This window comes from Gavia stellata, chromosome 8, assembly GCF_030936135.1.
Source record: "Gavia stellata isolate bGavSte3 chromosome 8, bGavSte3.hap2, whole genome shotgun sequence".
Taxonomy (NCBI): domain Eukaryota; kingdom Metazoa; phylum Chordata; class Aves; order Gaviiformes; family Gaviidae; genus Gavia; species Gavia stellata.
The window spans coordinates 35094330-35112089 of record NC_082601.1 but is presented as its reverse complement, the minus strand read 5'-3'; the positions used below and the strand labels follow the sequence as shown (position 1 = coordinate 35112089).

The 17760-nt window shown below is 42.7% G+C and overlaps 1 protein-coding gene across 1 annotated transcript in view; it reads left to right on the top strand.

Moving 5' to 3' along the window:
• The first annotated feature begins 215 nt into the window (after positions 1–215).
• Positions 216–17760, top strand: part of MYO1B (myosin IB) — a 113720-nt gene continuing 96175 nt past the window's right edge. Inside the window, exons 1-2 of the mRNA XM_059820790.1 lie at positions 216–230; positions 16459–16599. Coding sequence (XP_059676773.1) covers positions 16465–16599 — 135 coding nt within the window. The 5' untranslated portion in view covers positions 216–230; positions 16459–16464. The remainder of the gene's footprint in view (positions 231–16458; positions 16600–17760) is intronic.

Below are 17760 nucleotides of genomic sequence, written 5' to 3'. Positions count from 1 at the left end.
GCGCCCGCCGGGCGGCGCTGCGAGGCCGGGGCGGGCGGGCGCTGCCGGGGGCCGGCGGGCGGCGGCGCCTCCGCCCCTCGCGGGCGGGGAGGGGCCGGGGCTGCGCCCCGCTCCGCGCCGCGCCGCGCCCCGCTCCGCCGCGGCTTCGGCAGGGCAGCGTCCGCCGCCGGCTCGGGGCGGGAGGCGTCGGGCGGCCGCGGGACGGCGGGCAGCGCCCTTCGGCGGCAGAGGTACGGCTCCCCCCCGGGATCCCGCCTGCCCGCACCGCCGGCCCCGGCCCCCTTTGTTGTGCGGGACCGGGGGCGGCGCGGCGCGGAGCCCTGCGCCCCGGCGGGGCTCCGGCAGGGGCAGCCCGGCGGGACGGGACCCGCCGCGGGGATGGGGCCGGGGCCGGTGCTGCAAAGGCTCGGGGTGGGGAGGGCTCGGCGCCGGGTCCTTCGGGAGAAGGGAGCGGCGGTGCCGGGGGCCGGGTGCCGAGCACGGGAGCCCCGGCGCCTCCTGGGCGTCCCTTCCCGGGGCGAAACTGCGCCTTCGGGACGATTTGCGGGCGTTGTGGCTTTCGTTAGCATCTGGTGGATGGTTGTGGGCTTTGGGCAGCTTAGTTTAGGCGTGAATGCTGGTGTGCACACGTGCAGAGATGGTCCGGATTTTACCCTTTAAAAGAAGAACGTGTGTGCGGTGTTTCTGGGAAGAGACCCTGGCGTCTGTTCCTTCTTGTCTAAAAGAATTGCCCTGTGTGCGCGGCTTCGCTTAGTTCAAAAGAGCGGCTTCGGGTATGGGGAGAGGGAGGACCGTGGGAAGAGCATCGGTAACTTGGAGTGGGATGATAAATTCAGCCCTCGGGTAACTTTTGGAGAAGACGTGCAGGGAAGGGCTTTCCAGGGCAGGGTCGTTGTCCCGAAGAGCTTGCCCGAGGGGACGGCTTGGTGTAGCCTCCCAGCTAAGACCATCTGTCTGCGCCTGTGGAGGCCGAGGCTGTCGGGATTGGGTGTAGGACATCTGCTGCCGCTGTGTTTTGGGAAGGGCATCCCTTTGTTCCTCGGAGCGGCCAGGGTCCCCCGTGCAAAACAATGGCCATTCTAGCAGGGCCTGCAGCGAGCGGGGCCGGCGGTGCAGTCACAAAGTGCATAGGTGCAACGCTCACTTGTCTTGCCCGCTGTACCTTTGTGCAGGTCCGTCTGTGTGCGTGCACGCTATTTGCTTTTCCGAGTCATTTAAACCTTTGCAATTTCAGATGATGCGATTAAGTCAATTGCTGTGTATTTAATCAGGACTACTGTCCTAAAGGACAAACGTAACAGTAATGAAATAAAAGGTAACTACTCTTAAAATGTATGTTGGAGAAACTATTTAAAATACATCCAGATTAGAAATTACCACTGGAAAATGTAAAGGTCAGGTAAAATGGCTGACGCTGCAATTTTTGTGTTGAATCATGAGTTTCCCATATCCGGCTGTCCTATTGTTAATGGTGAATTAAGGCTGGCAACAAGCTGCCCATCCTTCCCTGGATGAATCATCACTTTGTCAAGCCCTGTGTCAAAAACAAGGCTTTCCCCAAAAGCGCACAGTGTTGGGGAACAGAAATAGTCCGACCCATCTGTTGAAGTCGAGATCAGTGCTTGGCCGCTTTTAAACATACTAAAGGTAACGACGTTCTTCTCTTCATGTGTTTTTATTTCCAGTTGTCCCAGGCCTGAGTTTAAGAATGTCTTTAATTTAGTGCTTAATGCAGTGTGCTGCCTCTGGCTTGATTCTGTGCAAAGTTGTAATAGTTGTAGCATTCCCGTTATTCCCAAAGTAACATACAGTGGTCACTGCTCACGCTGGTGTTTACCATCGTGTAGCAATTACTGACGTGTTAGGTTACCACAAGCTTCCCCCTGTCCTTAGGAAAGAAGATGTTTCTGAAAACACCTATGTGGTGTTAGATGGCATACGTGATGGACACCTTAAAAGCTTCTGGCTCCATATGGGCACCGCAAACAGATTGAGTGCCACAAGGCAAAGGTGAAGGAACTCATGAAAGCATCTTACATCACAGAAAATTGCTTTTTTTTCTTTCCTTTTTTTGGTAAGAGACCTTGTTAAATCACATCTGTGGGGAGGAACTCCATGAGGAAACGATGCCAGGGGACGGTAGTTTAATTTAGCTATGTGTGTTGGCCCTTTCAAACCTCGCGCAAGACTTGATGTGATTCCCTTTAGAAGGGCAAATGTACATTGCAAGCCTACTAGTGCTTCTGGGGGAAGGGAAAATAAAAGTCTGGCGAATGAGAGGAGGAAGTGGGAGAGAGAAATTGGAAACATAAGCAAAGCCATTAATTTTTCCCACTGTGCACTTTTAAGAAACTGCTGGCAATATACTGGAGATACTCTGCCTCATGGAAGTGTCATGGGCTTGCTTCACATGATCCTCTGAGATCATCCGGTTTCTCTGAGCTCTGTGGGAACAGAAATTCCTCGTGTTGGAGTCTGATCTCATCTTCCTTCGGCAGCAGTAATAGCAGTGGCTTGGGAATCGGAGAGGAAGGTGAAGAAAGCGCAAGCGGGATGGTTTGGAGAACAGCTTAGTGCTTGTGCAGGCTCATCTGGACACTCTGCGTTTCCTCCTTTTGCTTGCCCGATGTGCCAGAGCTGGGACAAGCGCTAACATACTGGCCAAAGTTAAGCACTCTTGTCGGTGTGCTAGCTTATTTAGTGCAGCTCATGTGTCAGACCGTCCTATAAATCTTACCTTGCATTTCATTCATCCTTTCTATTGTGCTAATGAAGAACAAACTGAAATGGAAGATGGTGACTTGAGTGATTGTATGTGTCAAGCTTAGGGAATTTCCTGAGTTTGATGAAAGGCAAAAATAAAGGCTTTTTTTTTCCCCCCCTCCTAATAGCTATGTACTTAGTTTTTTAAATTCACAGAGCCTTCTTACTTTGAAATAAAAGGTATCTAAGTAGCTTCTCCTGTTTGGTGGGGGACTGCTGGCAAAAAATTTAGGGAGGCTGCAGTGGTGATGACCAGCCCTTGAGTCTGTAACCTGATCCACAGCTTTTTCTCTTCAACTGGGAAAGGAAGTAACAGCTCCTATTACACCCTTATGTAACCTCTTCATTCATATCCTCCAAGAAGAAGGAAACCAGAGCTTGATTTCTGATGTATAAACTAACATCAAGGCATGCTTTGTCATAAAGAAGCAGTAAAGAATAACATTAATTTTCTTTTGTTTTGCAGTTCCTAGAATGAAAAAAAAAATACTAAAGTAGAAGAAGAGCTTTTTCTTTTGTGCTGATGTGATGGTGGAAAGGGTTGCAACTCTTTGTTGTATGCTGTGAAGCAGCTGTTAAAGAGAATAGTGGAACTGCAACAAGGGTCTTTTTGTGAATCTTTCCTGCCGGGTTTGAGCATTAGTCTCAAAACATACGTCCTTTACGGTTGTGCCCCACTTTGCTTGTAGATTGTGAAAGCTTTGCTCTTTTGGTTTTTATGACTCCAGATTTTGGTGTCTGAGCTGAGTGTGGAGACCAGGATCTCCTCTTTTTTGCTGTTGGACTTAAGGCCCATCTTGGGGGACAGTGATGGGGGAAGAGAAAGGTGAGGTTCTCAAAACATTTCCATGTGCTTTCACATACCTAAAAACATATGAAAGAAGAATAGTAGGTGTTTCTCCCTTTCAATAGAAGTACCTCTGCTCACTGAGCAAATAAAGGAAGTCTTTCTGTAACTCTCTCTGGGGTTCCCAGCTTCCATACCTCAGTAAGGACATAAACTCTTTTCCACACTTCCTCATCATTTTTGTCTTTGGTCTCCTGCCAAGCTGTTTTTTCTCTAACCAAGTGGCCTCTACTACTTTACTCACCTCTGGTGCCTGTCCCCCAGCCTCCCAAAGCCACTGGCATATCATGCTTGCAATCATATCCTGGGAGATGGGTAACTGTGAAATATCTGACTTGATCCTCAGGGACCAGCCTGGCCTGTGACAGGCTCTTTCAGTAGAGCTGGAGTGTGCTTTTCTGGTACGTGTGGCCATTTCCAGTGACTCCTGCCATTTTTGATCCTTTGCTCTGTGTTTGAAGAAACTTGTAAAACCAAACAGTTTATCTCACCTTTTGCTTACCTGTGTTTAAGTAACTGTAGAGTCTTTGGAGCTGCCTACAGACTCAAGGTTTTAGACTAACATATCATCCAGCCGCAGGGCTAGAACCATCCGAATTGTCATTTTGCATGTGCAGAGTTAGCGACATAGCTTTTGGAGAAAACCATGCAGACAATCTTTTTGTCTCTCCCAGCTCCTTGTTACTGGGAAATTTCCCATATGGTATCAGCAAGTAAACGTGTGTCCATTTCTTGATATATTTTAATTCCTCTAGCAAAGTCAGCGTGGTGATGAAAGTGTTTCAATGAGAGAGACTGAAGTTTCAAAATAGGGTTTCAGAGATGGAGCAGACTTATGAAGTCCCCTTCTCAGATGTACACGGGTTGGGGAATCATTCTGTGCAGACAGTACAGCAGGAGTAATGGACCCCAGAGGCGAGAGCAGCATCCTTTCTCCCCAGTGGAAAATACGTGCACACGCATGTACACGCACATTACTGCTTGAGCCGTTGGGATGAAAGCAATCAAGAGGTGGCCTCTAGCCTAAGCAGCCAGACTTAACATTTAACAAGCTGAAGGCCCAAGATAAGGAATCCAGGAATCCAGATACCCAGAGTCCCAAGGAGTGAGGGTGAGAAACATTTACTGTAACAAAGATTTTCTCCTTTGCAGGTGTGGGGAGTGGGTGTATCTTAGGCTTTAGGTAATTGCTTTGGCCCTGACTTCGTGCAGTGCTGCCTCTGAATTGCTTTGGTGTGGGTAAACTAATTATGTTCGTAAACTTTGCCTTGTTATCCCTCTCTTGTGGAGGCAGCAGTCCTTACGAGGGTCTTGTATTAGCAGAAATCCTTATGCTGTTGGGCAAGAGGACCATGAAAAGCAAAGATAGCAGGAAGAAAGAAAAAGCATATAGGAAGAGAAAAAGAGATAATTATGAGGAATAGGTGTTGAGTAACAGAAGGGTTGGTGGGTACTGTCCTAACCGAATTGCTTGCTGTAGATTTCTTTATTTTCTAAATACAGGCAACAAGGAGAGACTCATTTTTCCCTACTGTCAGCAGAAAACAGTTTTTAAAAGTTTGCGACCACAGCCTGGTCAGCATTGGTACAAGTTTCCTGGGCTCACAAATATGCTCTGTATGTGAGCTCTCTGGCTTTTCTCTCTCTGCTCCTTTTTCTGTAATTTTCCATAATTTTCTTAGTTTGTATGCTCTGAAATGCTATTGGGGGTACTTTGAATTAGAAATAAGAATAATTTAAGCTGCAGGACTTGGAAATAAAAACAGGTACAGAGCAGTCACATCCTGAATTGTTTCTACTCTTTTATATAGAATTTCTTTAGGGAGTCTCTTCTTCCTTGTGTCTGCAAGAGTACACTGGTGTTTGAATATCTTTGTAAAGGCTTGACCTTAAGGTAACCAGTTTTTTTGTGCACAATAGAGCATATGTAATGTCCTGATACTGTGCTTTAACTTTCCCCCTGACCTTTGAAGAACCTGCACCTCAGAAATGAAACAAGGAAACTACTGGTTGTTGAATTCTGTATCTCGGGAAACCATGAGCAAAGGAAGTTGCACCTACTCTCTGTATTTTAATGCCTTTGTGTTAAAACAATTTGTAGGACAGTTAATGGTGTCTTACTAGATCAAAGAGGTATCCTTTACGTCCTTATTGCATAAGGACTCTTTGGATAGCACTGTAATGAGAAGTTAGTTCTGCTTTTAGGAGAGCTGTTGAAGGGAGTGAAGTTGGTATTAACTCTCTCCATTGTTCCTCTGCAGAAGCAAATAAGCAGCTTAACAGAGAGGTGCTGGCGACACTGGCTTGAGAGATGAAGAGGTGCCCTTTTTTCTGGGACTCCAGGGACCAGTTAACCGTCTGGCAAGTAGCTTTGCTAGAGCTTCTTGTTCAAGGGTGGAGAAAAAAGCTTTTTCTAGCGGGGCTCACGCTCCGATGTGGAAGAAGGAATATCTGGGATGTCTAACTTGTGGCAGGAATACCAGCTGCTCTCCCTTCTCATCAAGAGAGGCTTGGAGAAAGGTCAGAAGGAAGATAGTAGGAGTTGAGAGGCAGATAATTTTTGGGAGTAATTAAACCTACAAGCTAAACAAGTTAAACCTTAGAGCTAAACCAGTAACCAATTGATTCCTGAGTGTCTGGAGACCTTTCCTAGTTTTTACCTGTTAGAGCAAGTCTGTGACTGACAGAGCAGTCGTGCTTAGTCTCACAGGATAAGCTAGGAAAGTCCTGGTTCCAGGTCAAACTTTGAAGAGGGAAAAAGAGTAGTGAAGAGGGTGAAAAAGAATCTGCTTCTCTTGGAAGGAATATTCCTGGTTGAGGTGAGGAAATACCGCTGCCACAACATACCAGGAATCCTCTGTACAGCCTTGGTTAACCCTGCTCAGCAAAGATGGGCTCAACTAGGACTGCGAGCAGAAAAGGGCTACTGGGATGGTCAGGGGGGTGGAGAAGCTGCTGAGAGGAAAATGAGCAATCCTGGCTATGCTTTATTCAGAATGAGGACCATGAGAAGATCCTCTCTAAATGTTTTCCTGGGAGGAAGAAAACACATTTAAATTTAAAACGAGAACAAAAAAAAACCCCTATAGCTTTAGCCCAAGCAAGAAGTGGATATTAGCTGACCATGAATAAATTTAGGCTAGAAATTAGGCCTGCTGTAGGGACTATCTCTCATGCAACATTAGAAGGCTGAAAAATCACGCTCTGGAGTAGTGCTGTGTAGTAGTCATGATTCTGTGACACAGTGGTTTTGGCACTGGCCTCAAACATGCAGAACAGATATAGCCACTATTGCCATTGTTCAGCTCACAGACTGTCAGGCTGCGGGAGTTAAAAGGGCTCTGGAGATTACCTTCAGTGATCAAAGAGCACAAGGCTGTGTCAAAACAAAGTTCAATCCAGGAGAAACCCTGGCAAATCTTTAGGCAAGCAAGGGTAGAGCCGTAGCGCCTCATACCTCGTAACAGATTTCTGCCACAGGGGAAACTTACATGTATCCCATGTGAATAGATCTTTTTGCTCCTTAAACTGCCAGATGATAGTTCTCGCTGAAACAAAGCGAGGGAAAACTCGGTACCTGTGGGTGTATGTTGAGTTTCTCTGCTGGGAGACCATCTGTTTTCCTTTTGTGGGAGGGAGGTGCTTTCTATTGATGTTTTAGGAAGGTGTCTGTCTCTAAATCTGCGAAGTGTTACATTTTGTTTGGAAATGCCTTTGTTTATCATGCTAGATGTTAATAAAAACAGTGTGCTGGCTTTTAAGTTCATGGCTGTATGGACAAGAGTGATTACTGTGTGTTGAAATGCAGCTTCTTGAACTGCCCCCATTGTCCGAGATATCCCTTGATAAGAGATACACAGGAATAACTGGAGATACCTTGATTTAGAAATTGATTACTTTTATCCTGTGATTTCAGGTGTCGTACTGAAAATGACTGTTGAGAATGACGGTGACAAAACGGTGGATATTGTTTAACGCTTGAAACAAGCAAACACATCTAACAGTACATGTAATGTGTCTAAGCTTCCTCTGCCCTTAAATAGATGCTTTTTTAGCTTGGGTTTAGGCAAATATTACTTCCTTTTCCTGCACCGCTTGCACCAAATTTTTTTTTTATTTTCTTCCCCCCTCCTTTTCATTAAAAATGGCAGTGTTTTGCTGAAGAGAAATTGATGTGCTGAACAGACAGTGACGGCAAGGTGTAGGGTGAAACCCTGCACTGTTCTGTTACCTTGGCAGCTAGTCCTGGGAGAAATGGGACTAATCAAGTCTGACTTCCTGCAGGTTTTCCTCTTGTGACAGACTGACTTGCAAAGAAGGAATAATTTCCATTTGAAGCTTTTCTGCAGCTAGGGAATCGTGTGAAACGCTTCTGCAATGGTTCAGTGGTACTTAACAAGGTGTTTGTTCTCCTTGCAGGCTGCATCTGTGATGGGATGCTTATGCTCAAGTCACCTCTCTTGACTGCTTTTACAAACGTGTAGAAAATTAGCTATTCTGTTGTCCTTTACTCCTCTCTTCTTTGAATGAAATTCAAGATTAGGCATGTACGACAGAGTAGGTGCGTAGACCAAGTCGTGTACAGCTAGCATGATTTATCTTGTTTTTATGAAATACTAGGTTAAAAACATTCCAAATATTGTTCATGAATATTACAAGGAGCCTGTCAGGTGAGGTTTCCAGGAGGGGGAAATTGCAATGGGCAAGAATAAGATCTCTGGGGTGGTGTTTGGGTGACTACTTTTCCTTCTGTTTTAAATTGAATAGGAAAGTGAATGGTGTGGAAATACACAGTGCTTCCTACCATGTAAATTTTAGCTTTACTCAGACTTTTAGTGCTTGGAAGAGAATATGGGTGCATGGAAACTTGGACCTTGCTCTGTGGGTAACCCTGTGAGTGTGATGGTGTCTGCCAGCTGCTCTAGGAGTTACGGGTCAGCTTAGTTATCATGGGTGGTTTGGTGGTGGGTAGATAGGGGCACCAACGCCTCTTCTGGGATCTGGATTTCCTGAAGCTCCTTGATTAGCTTTGTGTTTGTCGGTGCCCAGTTTTAAGTCTGGTTCAGTGACTGCCATGATGACTTTCTGTGGCTGCTTCTCCGTCTGTTCTCAGCAGCTGAGTGAAGCTGTGGTGTTACCTGTTCTGTTATTTCATATTCTGCATATCTTCGAGGCTTATCACAGACTGCTTAACAGGGAACACACATCAGCATTTGAGGAGAAGATTAGCACGTACTCTGGTATTTTAACCCTGTAGTATTAAGACATCTCTTAATATCCACCTACTGACATGACATAATTTGTGTTCACTCCACTTGCCCCACCATGAGTAGATTTCTTTTGCCTGTATCAGGGATGTGATTCACATGCTGACTGGAGGAAAGCAAGGCTTGCTCTCTGCCCATGTGCTTGTGTGGAAGGGAAAGTAAAAACCCTATTATAATAAAAGTATAAATGAAAGCTATAGATTACAGTTAATCGCTGGATCGCTCCCAAAGGAGTGAAACCTCAGTTGAAAAATGTTTTAACTTTGTGAGGGCTGGTTGTTTTTAAGTGGTGTTTTGTGGGGATCTGCTATTGGAGGATCTTTTGAACTCAAGCTCTGGTGTGGTAACAAGCTACTGGTGTGTCACATACAACAAACAAAGAAGATCCCCCAAAATAAATAAGTGCTACCTTGGTTTTCATGCCCCTGTTCTGCAACAGCTATGCAAACATAACCTTTGGATTGGGCAGGATCCCAAAAAATTGGCAGAAAACTTAAAGCGTCAGCTTGAAAGATGAAGATAATCAGTTTAAAAGGGCACCCCTTACTTAGTAGAGTTCAGATATCCAGTTCCAGTAATAAAAGCTAACTTTTGTGGATTTTCATGAAACAATAAGGAGGTTTTCTTTGTGTTCGTGTTCTGTACTGACAACTTTTAAAAAAATCATGTTGTCCAAATAACACTGTTAGCCTGAAATCTAGTCTTTGGTTTAGGGGAAGAAGGCAGGACCTTTGACAACTTCTGGTTTTGCAGTCGTGTTTTGCTCCTTATTTTGAAAAAGATTCAAGAGAATCTTAGCAAGGTATGTGCCAAAAAGAGACCCTCTCTATTCCTGAATATTTTATCCCTTTCTGTAGATGTGGACCTAGAATGGTTATGAAACACTGTGGTTAGACAATGACTAAGAAAAACCTAAATGTAAGAAACCACCATGGATCCTGTTTCTGCTGAAGTCGGTGGGAATTTAACCAGAATTTGGGACTGCAATCAGCCTTGTTAGTGAAGACCTATTTCCAGATGCCTTATGCATTGGAAATGCCCAAGGTGTTCTTACTGTCAAACAGAAGTAATTTAAAAAACAAATATAAAATTCAGGCTCCGGAATAATAATTTATGGAAAAGGCTACTCCACACCTATAATCTTTGAAACCTGTCAATATAATCCAAAGTGTAAAGGAACTTTTGCAGGGTAAAAGTGGAGCACGAAACATCTTTTGATTTTTATTTTTAAGGCTGTATTTTAGCAGGTGCTAAAGCAGGGTACCTTAGCAATGTTGAAGGACCAAATGTTTTTCCCAAAACCTAGAGTGACTGTATGACAGACCCAGATGAGTTAAAGCGAGGCTGCAAGTTGACTTAGGAAATAGATCAACCCCTGAGTGCAATTACTGGGGGCAGTTATTGTGTTGTGGTTGCAAACTAATTATTAGAAGTAATTTGAAAACCTCTACTGCTGGGTTTATAAAGTAGAAATAGTAGAAGAGATACACCCCACGGTCTCTTCTCTTAACAGCGGGTAATGTCCCTGCTAGTGTTATTCAAACTATTATGCAAAAGTTACAGAAAGTAGCTTTAGAGAAATGCAAACACAGCCCCTCACTCCTTCCTCCAGGCTCATTAATTAGTCTTTCATTAGGGAAGAGGAAGGCAAAGCTGTATCTTCTGCATACATGGCTCAGGTTATTTTGTTTTTGTGGTGAGATACTATGCACCTTTTATGTGATACGAGTGGGGTGCGTAGTCTTGTGATGAAGGGTATGAACAGAGGCACAAAAGAGGCATCTCTCTCACTTTTGGGGGATTGATAATGACTAATTACTGCCCAACAATACCCCCCCGCCAACAAAAGCCAGAGAACTCCAGCGACAACAACCAAACCTCTCCTCTCTGCCTTTATAAAGCACCTGAGCCCTGTTAGTGAAGGAAGTTTCAGCCACTCTTTATGTCAGTAGGAGATAATGTCCCAGCAAACATTTTGTACACTTCCTAACAAACTCTAATTATTACACTGTCATTTTTTCTAAACTGCAGTTAAGCCTCCGTTGTTAAACTACTAAAAGATGATATTGCTTCACGTGGTTGCAGCTGTTTGTTCAGCAGTACTTTAAGTGGCCTGTTTCTTTCTTGAAAATTGCCCAACCTTTAGCTAAATGCGTGGCGTTTGGTGGCAGGAGCCAGCAGAGCATTCGTTCCTCCTGTGGACTTCTGCTGGGCAAATCTTCTGTCATCTAAATTGCAGTCACTGGTGTGCAACTCTGTCCGAATCTGATGTTGCTAAAGAGCCGTTCCCGTTTAGCTGATGCTGAATGCAAACATTCCTGCAGTCCTAATACAAATATACCCTCTAATGCCGCATTTTACTTTTGTAATTTACCCAAGCTGTTTGTTGTTAACTACTCAAGGAATCTGGTACACATGTGTAATGTTCAGTGCCTACAGAAAATAAAGAGAAGTTGCACAAGGCTTTCAAATAATAACTCTTGCTTGGTAGGTAAGATGTGAGAAACATTAGCTAATTCAAAAGCCCCAAATTAAAACTTTTTCAGTTTGGAAAACACTGATTTGTTCGGTAGGACTGTGGGAGGAAAAGAAATTCAGAAGATATTCAGACATTGGCCAAACCAAAAGGAAAGATGGAGAATCAGAGGAAGCATTTTAGTTCTTAAAGAGTGCTTTTACTGTTGTGATATCTATTAACATTCCTGCCTGCAGTCTGTCCGTCAAGTTTCTCAAGTCCATTTTCTTGCAGGAAGAAATCGTGGGCTGCAGCATTGCGCTGTTCTCTGCACACTCTTTTCTTCAGCACGTTGCTGGAGACAGAGCAAGATCTGTGAGCAGTCACAGCTGGGCAGGAGGGTGCAGGTTTTCCTAGCAGACAGTGGCCAGGCAGCCGATGCTGCATGCACTGGTTCCCTGGAGCATCCAGCGTCTAAAAAGTTAGGGGATCTGGAGGCAAAGCAAATATTTTCTTTGGATGATATCAATATTTGCCTACATGCTGATGTCGGGAAATCTAGCTTTGAGTGAAAAGGGCACTATAATAGTTCATCTGCAGAGCCTGCCTCAGTTTACCTGGTGAACCAGCAGAAGGTGTTTCTAATGGACTTGCACTTTCTGGGCATCAGTCAGAGATCAGGGATATGTGGGGTTTGTTGGGCAGCAGAACAGGACGAATTTAAATCCTGCCTCTTGCTAAATTGGTACTTAACTTGTCATGAGTAGTACAAGATGGCTATAGTCCCTTTTGGTTTTGATTTGTTCAGGTAATGACACTGTGTCCCTAGCTGTTTTTTGCAGCAGTGGCCTGTCAGTGTCCCTGCTCTGTGTGGGACGATTGCTCCCTGACAGAGCAAAAAGGGAATGAGTGGGCAAGCATAAAGACAGCCTGACGGGGGCTCGGGATCAGACCTGGAACATGAAATCAGTTTGAACTCTGCTATTGAATTACTGATGTGGCAGGTTGTTCCTGTTAACTCTTATGAAAGAAAAAGGTGGTTATTTTCTACAGCGAGTTGGTGGTAGTGAAACCAAAGGCTTTTTTTTTTTTTAACAGTTAGAGTTTGAAGCACATGTGAGTACATCTATTGTGACAATTTTGATGGTAGGGAAATTGTCCTTTGGCTACAGTGCCACAAAAGAAGAAAAACAAGCCACCTCTGCAGCCAGTGATAATTCCAGTGCTGCATATGCAAACTAAGGACTAAGGACTGTGCATCCGTAGGAAGCTGCTGACAGTTGTTGCTGTTTTATTGTATGAGGGTGATGTGGAAAACCTTGGACAATTCCGTAACATGCTGTATGCTAATAACGGGGTATTACTTCATTTCCCCCTTGGAGGATGTGTGAACTTAATTGTACAAGGCTTTTGGGGTTTTGCCTATTCTCTGTATCATCTTCTATTTATAGTTTTCATTAGCTCTCATTTCAGATTAGCTGATGATAGGACTGCTGTGGCTGTGGAATAGCGTAATTTTTAATTTGCCATCCTTGCGGCCAAGAGGGACGAGAATGTTTTAGATTCCACTGGCCTAGCTGGATGGCAATCCAGGCATTACAAGCAGTAGATACAGCAGGCTGTGTTTTAAAAGTCTACGTGTAACGTGGGAACGTGTGGATAAAAGCATTTTACAGACGTAGTGCGCCCTACACTTCTCCTCCCGAGTGTGTTGTCCAACATAAAACAGATCAAGCTGTGAAGGATTACTGAATAATCTTTTTTATTTTTCTGAGAATGGAAACGTGTTGAAAGTGTTCTCACTCTGTTGAATTAAGGCCTAGATATGAGACCAAAGTGAGGAAGAACAGATTTGACAAATGGCTAGAGAAAAGGAAGATGTTCTGAAATGCTGCCGATGTTTGCTTCAGGGATAAGAAAGCTAAATTTGGGAGAAGACTCAAGTGGTAAGTGGGTGTGGGAGAGATCAGGGAATGTTTGAGGAAGAATCTGATTTGCAGACTGCAAGTGTTAGAAGAATTTTGGGCTTTTTGCTGAGCTAATTTGTTGCTATATTAATAATTTGCAGCTGTAATCTTTATACAACACTGTTGTTTTTCTTGATGTCAACAGAATGAGATGTTGCAGTCACAAAAGCAATGTATTAGGTAAATCGAGGGAGTACCACTTATGTTTTTAGGTTAGTTTTTATTGAATTTCCACAATGAAATTACAGCACAGTTCAAATAGAGCCTCCATCTACCTTCCCACATTCAGCGATCTTCATCTGAAAATAACTAAAGGTGTCCTTGCTTTAAAGGACGCAACCCATTCTGGTTCTTTCCTCTATCCTAATTTCCTATTTGCCGGCACCCTCTCGTTACTGATCTCTCAGACACCAGGAGCGTGTTTTGGTCCTGTCCCTCTCGTAGTTCTGCTTCTTGACAATGATTCTTGAGAAATGTTCATCGTTTTAAAGGTGCATGAACACATACATAGGTAGAAGCTGCTTACTTTTATGTACTGTTCTCCAAATTGTGGTGAACACGCTATCACCAGCACTGATGGGAAAGGTTTTCCAGCTGCAAGGCGTCTTTGAATATACGGCAAATACAAATACTTGGACATGGATTTGGATTGAGTTTCTGAGCTTAGTGAGGTATTGCTAAAAATCTTGACTGAAGTTTAGTCTTGCAATGTAGCAAGGGTTTGATCAGAGCAGGGATTATGATTGGATTCCACCAAAGTGGGGGCTAACGACATTGGTATGGCAGAATACTCTTGCATCATACATAATTGAATGAATATTTTGCAAAAGCTAAGCTATTGCAAATGATTTTGAGAATTCAGTGCTAAAGAAGATGTCTAGGCATATTGTGCAGTTTTTTCATCACCTATGTTTCTAATATTTTCTAGCTCTCAAGTTAATGGAAATATTTTAACCATAGTATGATGTTAAACTATTGTGGAAAAAAACAAGCTGAAAATTAACCTTTAACTATAAAGTTGAACTTTTCAAATATATTGATAAATTAATATTTGTATACAGCTTTCTGGTCCAGCTTTTAGTAGTAGATACAGTGTATTTGTGTACCTCTTCTGCAAAACATGCCTCTGAGCTTGGGAATACTTGAATGTTCTTGATGGGTTTGGCTGCTCTTCGTCTTGAAATTCCTGAGCAGTGATGCATGAAGTGTGGTAGGTGGTATGTAATTTCACAATGGAAGATGAGGTATACTACTTAGAACTTAATTTTTACGTTGAAATTACCCATATTAGGATTTTTGTGTTGGCCTTTTTGGGTTTTTTTGGCTACAAACCCAATATTTAATAAATTCCATATTTGAGAAGGACTTCTTTTTTTCAGCCTTCAAAAATTACTAGTTGATGTATGGGAAATAATTAGGTCATTGAAACAAGACTGGTAGTTTAAAGAATTTGTCTTAATGGGATGCAGAAGTTGAAGTGAACCTGAAAAGATTTTATGAATATTTAAAATTTTTTGGTGGTTCAGAGAGGTAAACTTTTAAGACTAAAAGTATCTCTCTCTACAAAAATATTTGTCCAGTGTTTTTGTTTAAAATAAATTCTGTTTGTTTAGCAGAGTTGACTCAGTTTTGGTTGGTTACCATAGTTCAGCACTGTTTTTGCATTTCTGTGTGAATTTCTAGTAATTCCCAGGCTTGGTTCAGGTTTTGGGCATCTTGTTGTATCACTTCCGTTAGCTGCCTGTGGAGCTGCGCGTCTCTTCGTTGAATTTGGAAAAACATCAAACACGACTTAATCTTGATCTAATATCCCTCAAATGTCACTTACTGTTCAAAAATCAAATAGCATGTAGTAACGCAGTGGCTGTGGACAGAAGCAAGAGATAAAAGGCTTCGCTTGTTATAAATTAATTATCTGATGGATTGCTGCTATGGCAGGTTAATGCTGATTGCATAAGCTAATAGTTATTCAAAGACATTTTGAAAAATGAGAAAAAATGTTTAGAATTAAAATACGCTGTGATAGGGGGAGCAAGGACAGCCTGACGGCATTTCATAGCTGGGAGGTTACAGCTGACTGGTGAAGCTCAACTGTTGTTTTGTGTAGCTGTAGCTGTGCAGTAGTTGGTTCTTGGTTTGTGTTGTCAGCAAAGTTGTTCTCTCACCTCTGGTTCCCCATTTGTGGGCTGCCGCTGCTAATACGTTCGTTTTTCAGTCTTGTCATGAAAGCTGAAAGCAGTAACTGTGTGCCTGGAGTTCCTGAGGAGCTTGGTTAATCTTCTCAGGCATTTGGATTGGAAGGGTAAAAGGCTGGGACGAACAAATAGGTGTCGAGTTTTGGCCTGACCTTGACTTCTTTCTCTCAATTACTTCATTTATCAGACTTGGTTACTTTGTTTGATGCTGGTCCCTTGTTTAAGCCTGGCTTCTGCCTTTTGCCACTCCGGTTGTATAGATGCAGAGACTCCTCTTGTCAGCTGGATTGTTGCTGCCCAGCGAAAATGATCTCTTAAGCAGTAAAATTACAAAGAAATCCAAATAAGTCTGGTTAGGAAATGAAGTAATTTGGTAGCCTCATGTAACCAAGAGCGGTACTGTACTGGAATATAGGCACTCTAGAGTACAGGGTTCATGAATTAAGATAAAATAGTGTGGGTTTTGTCTCTGGATGAGTTCACTTAGTTGGTTTCCATTTAAAAGTTGATGAGGTTGGAGAAATGCAAGTAAGGGTGAGAAAGAAATTCAGGTTAGGGTGTTGACAAATTTAATCCCTAATTTGATACACTGGAGATGTTGATGAAGCTTTTGATAAAACTTGGGTTTGTGTACACTTGAACACTGTTGAAGTCATCCAAAAAATCTGGATGTGGTGCTCACTGGAATCTTAATTCCTGTTTCTTGCAGTTCCGTATTTAATGCATAGTGAACCAGAAGGCATTGTTGACTGTTAGAAGGTAAATTTTTGGAATTGTGTGGACTACCTGGGTAGATAGAATGACTTTGAGAATGTTCCTTGGAAAAATACTTTAAAGCAGTGTCATTCAATGGGTTTTTAACTTGTTTTCCTTAAATAGTGTTACTGGATAATGCCTGTGAATAATTAGAATAATTTTGAGCTAACTTTGCTCTTTGGTTTTTCCCTTGTTTCTTTCTTTGCAGGAGAAAATGGCCAAAATGGAGGTCAAGACGTCACTTTTAGACAACATGATAGGGGTGGGAGACATGGTTCTTTTAGAGCCACTTGATGAAGACTCATTCATCAATAATCTGAAAAAGCGCTTTGATCACAATGAAGTATATGTGAGTATATGTTAACAAATAACATCCTATGAGGAGCTATGTTGTCATTCTTAAAATATGTGTTTATTTATAAGGATACACATAGACTGAATGCCTGAACACAATCTGTTGTATTAGGGATATTTTAAACCTTACTTGTGCTGTAGTCTTTCCTGTACTGCATTGTTTGCATTTGATCTTTTCCATCTGGGATATTTTTCCTTTTTCTTTTTCCCCATTGCACAATGTGGTGGACCTCTGATTTTCATAAAAAACAGTTCCAGAACTGATGATGGCAATTACTTTGATACTCCTGTTGTCAGAGGACATTGTAGTTATAAATAATTCACTTCCAGGGAAGACACTTCCAGGATGTTAGAGTAGGTTGATGTAGAAACAGTATATGCTTGGAATATGCTAGGGCTAGCTTAAATGTTGCCTGCTATCTTTGATTTGCAAAAAAGTTTTACGTTTATTAGAACGGTTGGATTTTAAACTAGAAACAATGAGCTTAGATATACATGGTGGTAATCAAAATCTTCAGGCATATTAATCTCTGAGTGATGATCAACAGGAGAGATGTTGTGAACTGACAGTTGAAACACAGGCTGGGAATGAAGAGGCAAACCGTGATTCCAGTTAAGCCTTTCATTTCCTGCTTCATCTCTCTTTAGTCCATTTTTGTTAAAATGTGCACAACATTGTATCTGTTTTACTGCTGAGTTTGTGTGAACTTAATGATTTGTAGAGACTTTCCAAGACTGCTGGTGAAAGATAAGTCTTTGAAGAATAAAGATGAAATATTTAAGCCAAAGTATAGCTACGATCTGCAAGCAATTGTGTCTGCAGCTTATTACAATTAAATAGATGTGTTCTGTACTTAATTATAACTTAGCTCTTTTCCCCTTTTAATTTTTACTGTGACTATATTTTTCCTTCTTGCTAAGCATTTGAACCTTCATGGTTTCATTACACTTCTTCCTTTCCATCCTCCAGTATGGGAGGATCTGTGTTATTTTTGTTTGCTTATTCTATCCTTTAGTTATGGTCTATGCTTTTGTACCTCTGCTATTCATTGTCTGCTGCATCTTTCTTCTGGAGTCATTTTCCTACTCAACTATGCCTGTTCCCTTTTCTGTAGGCATTTACTTAGCGATATAGAGTTGCACCTCTCTGCTATTG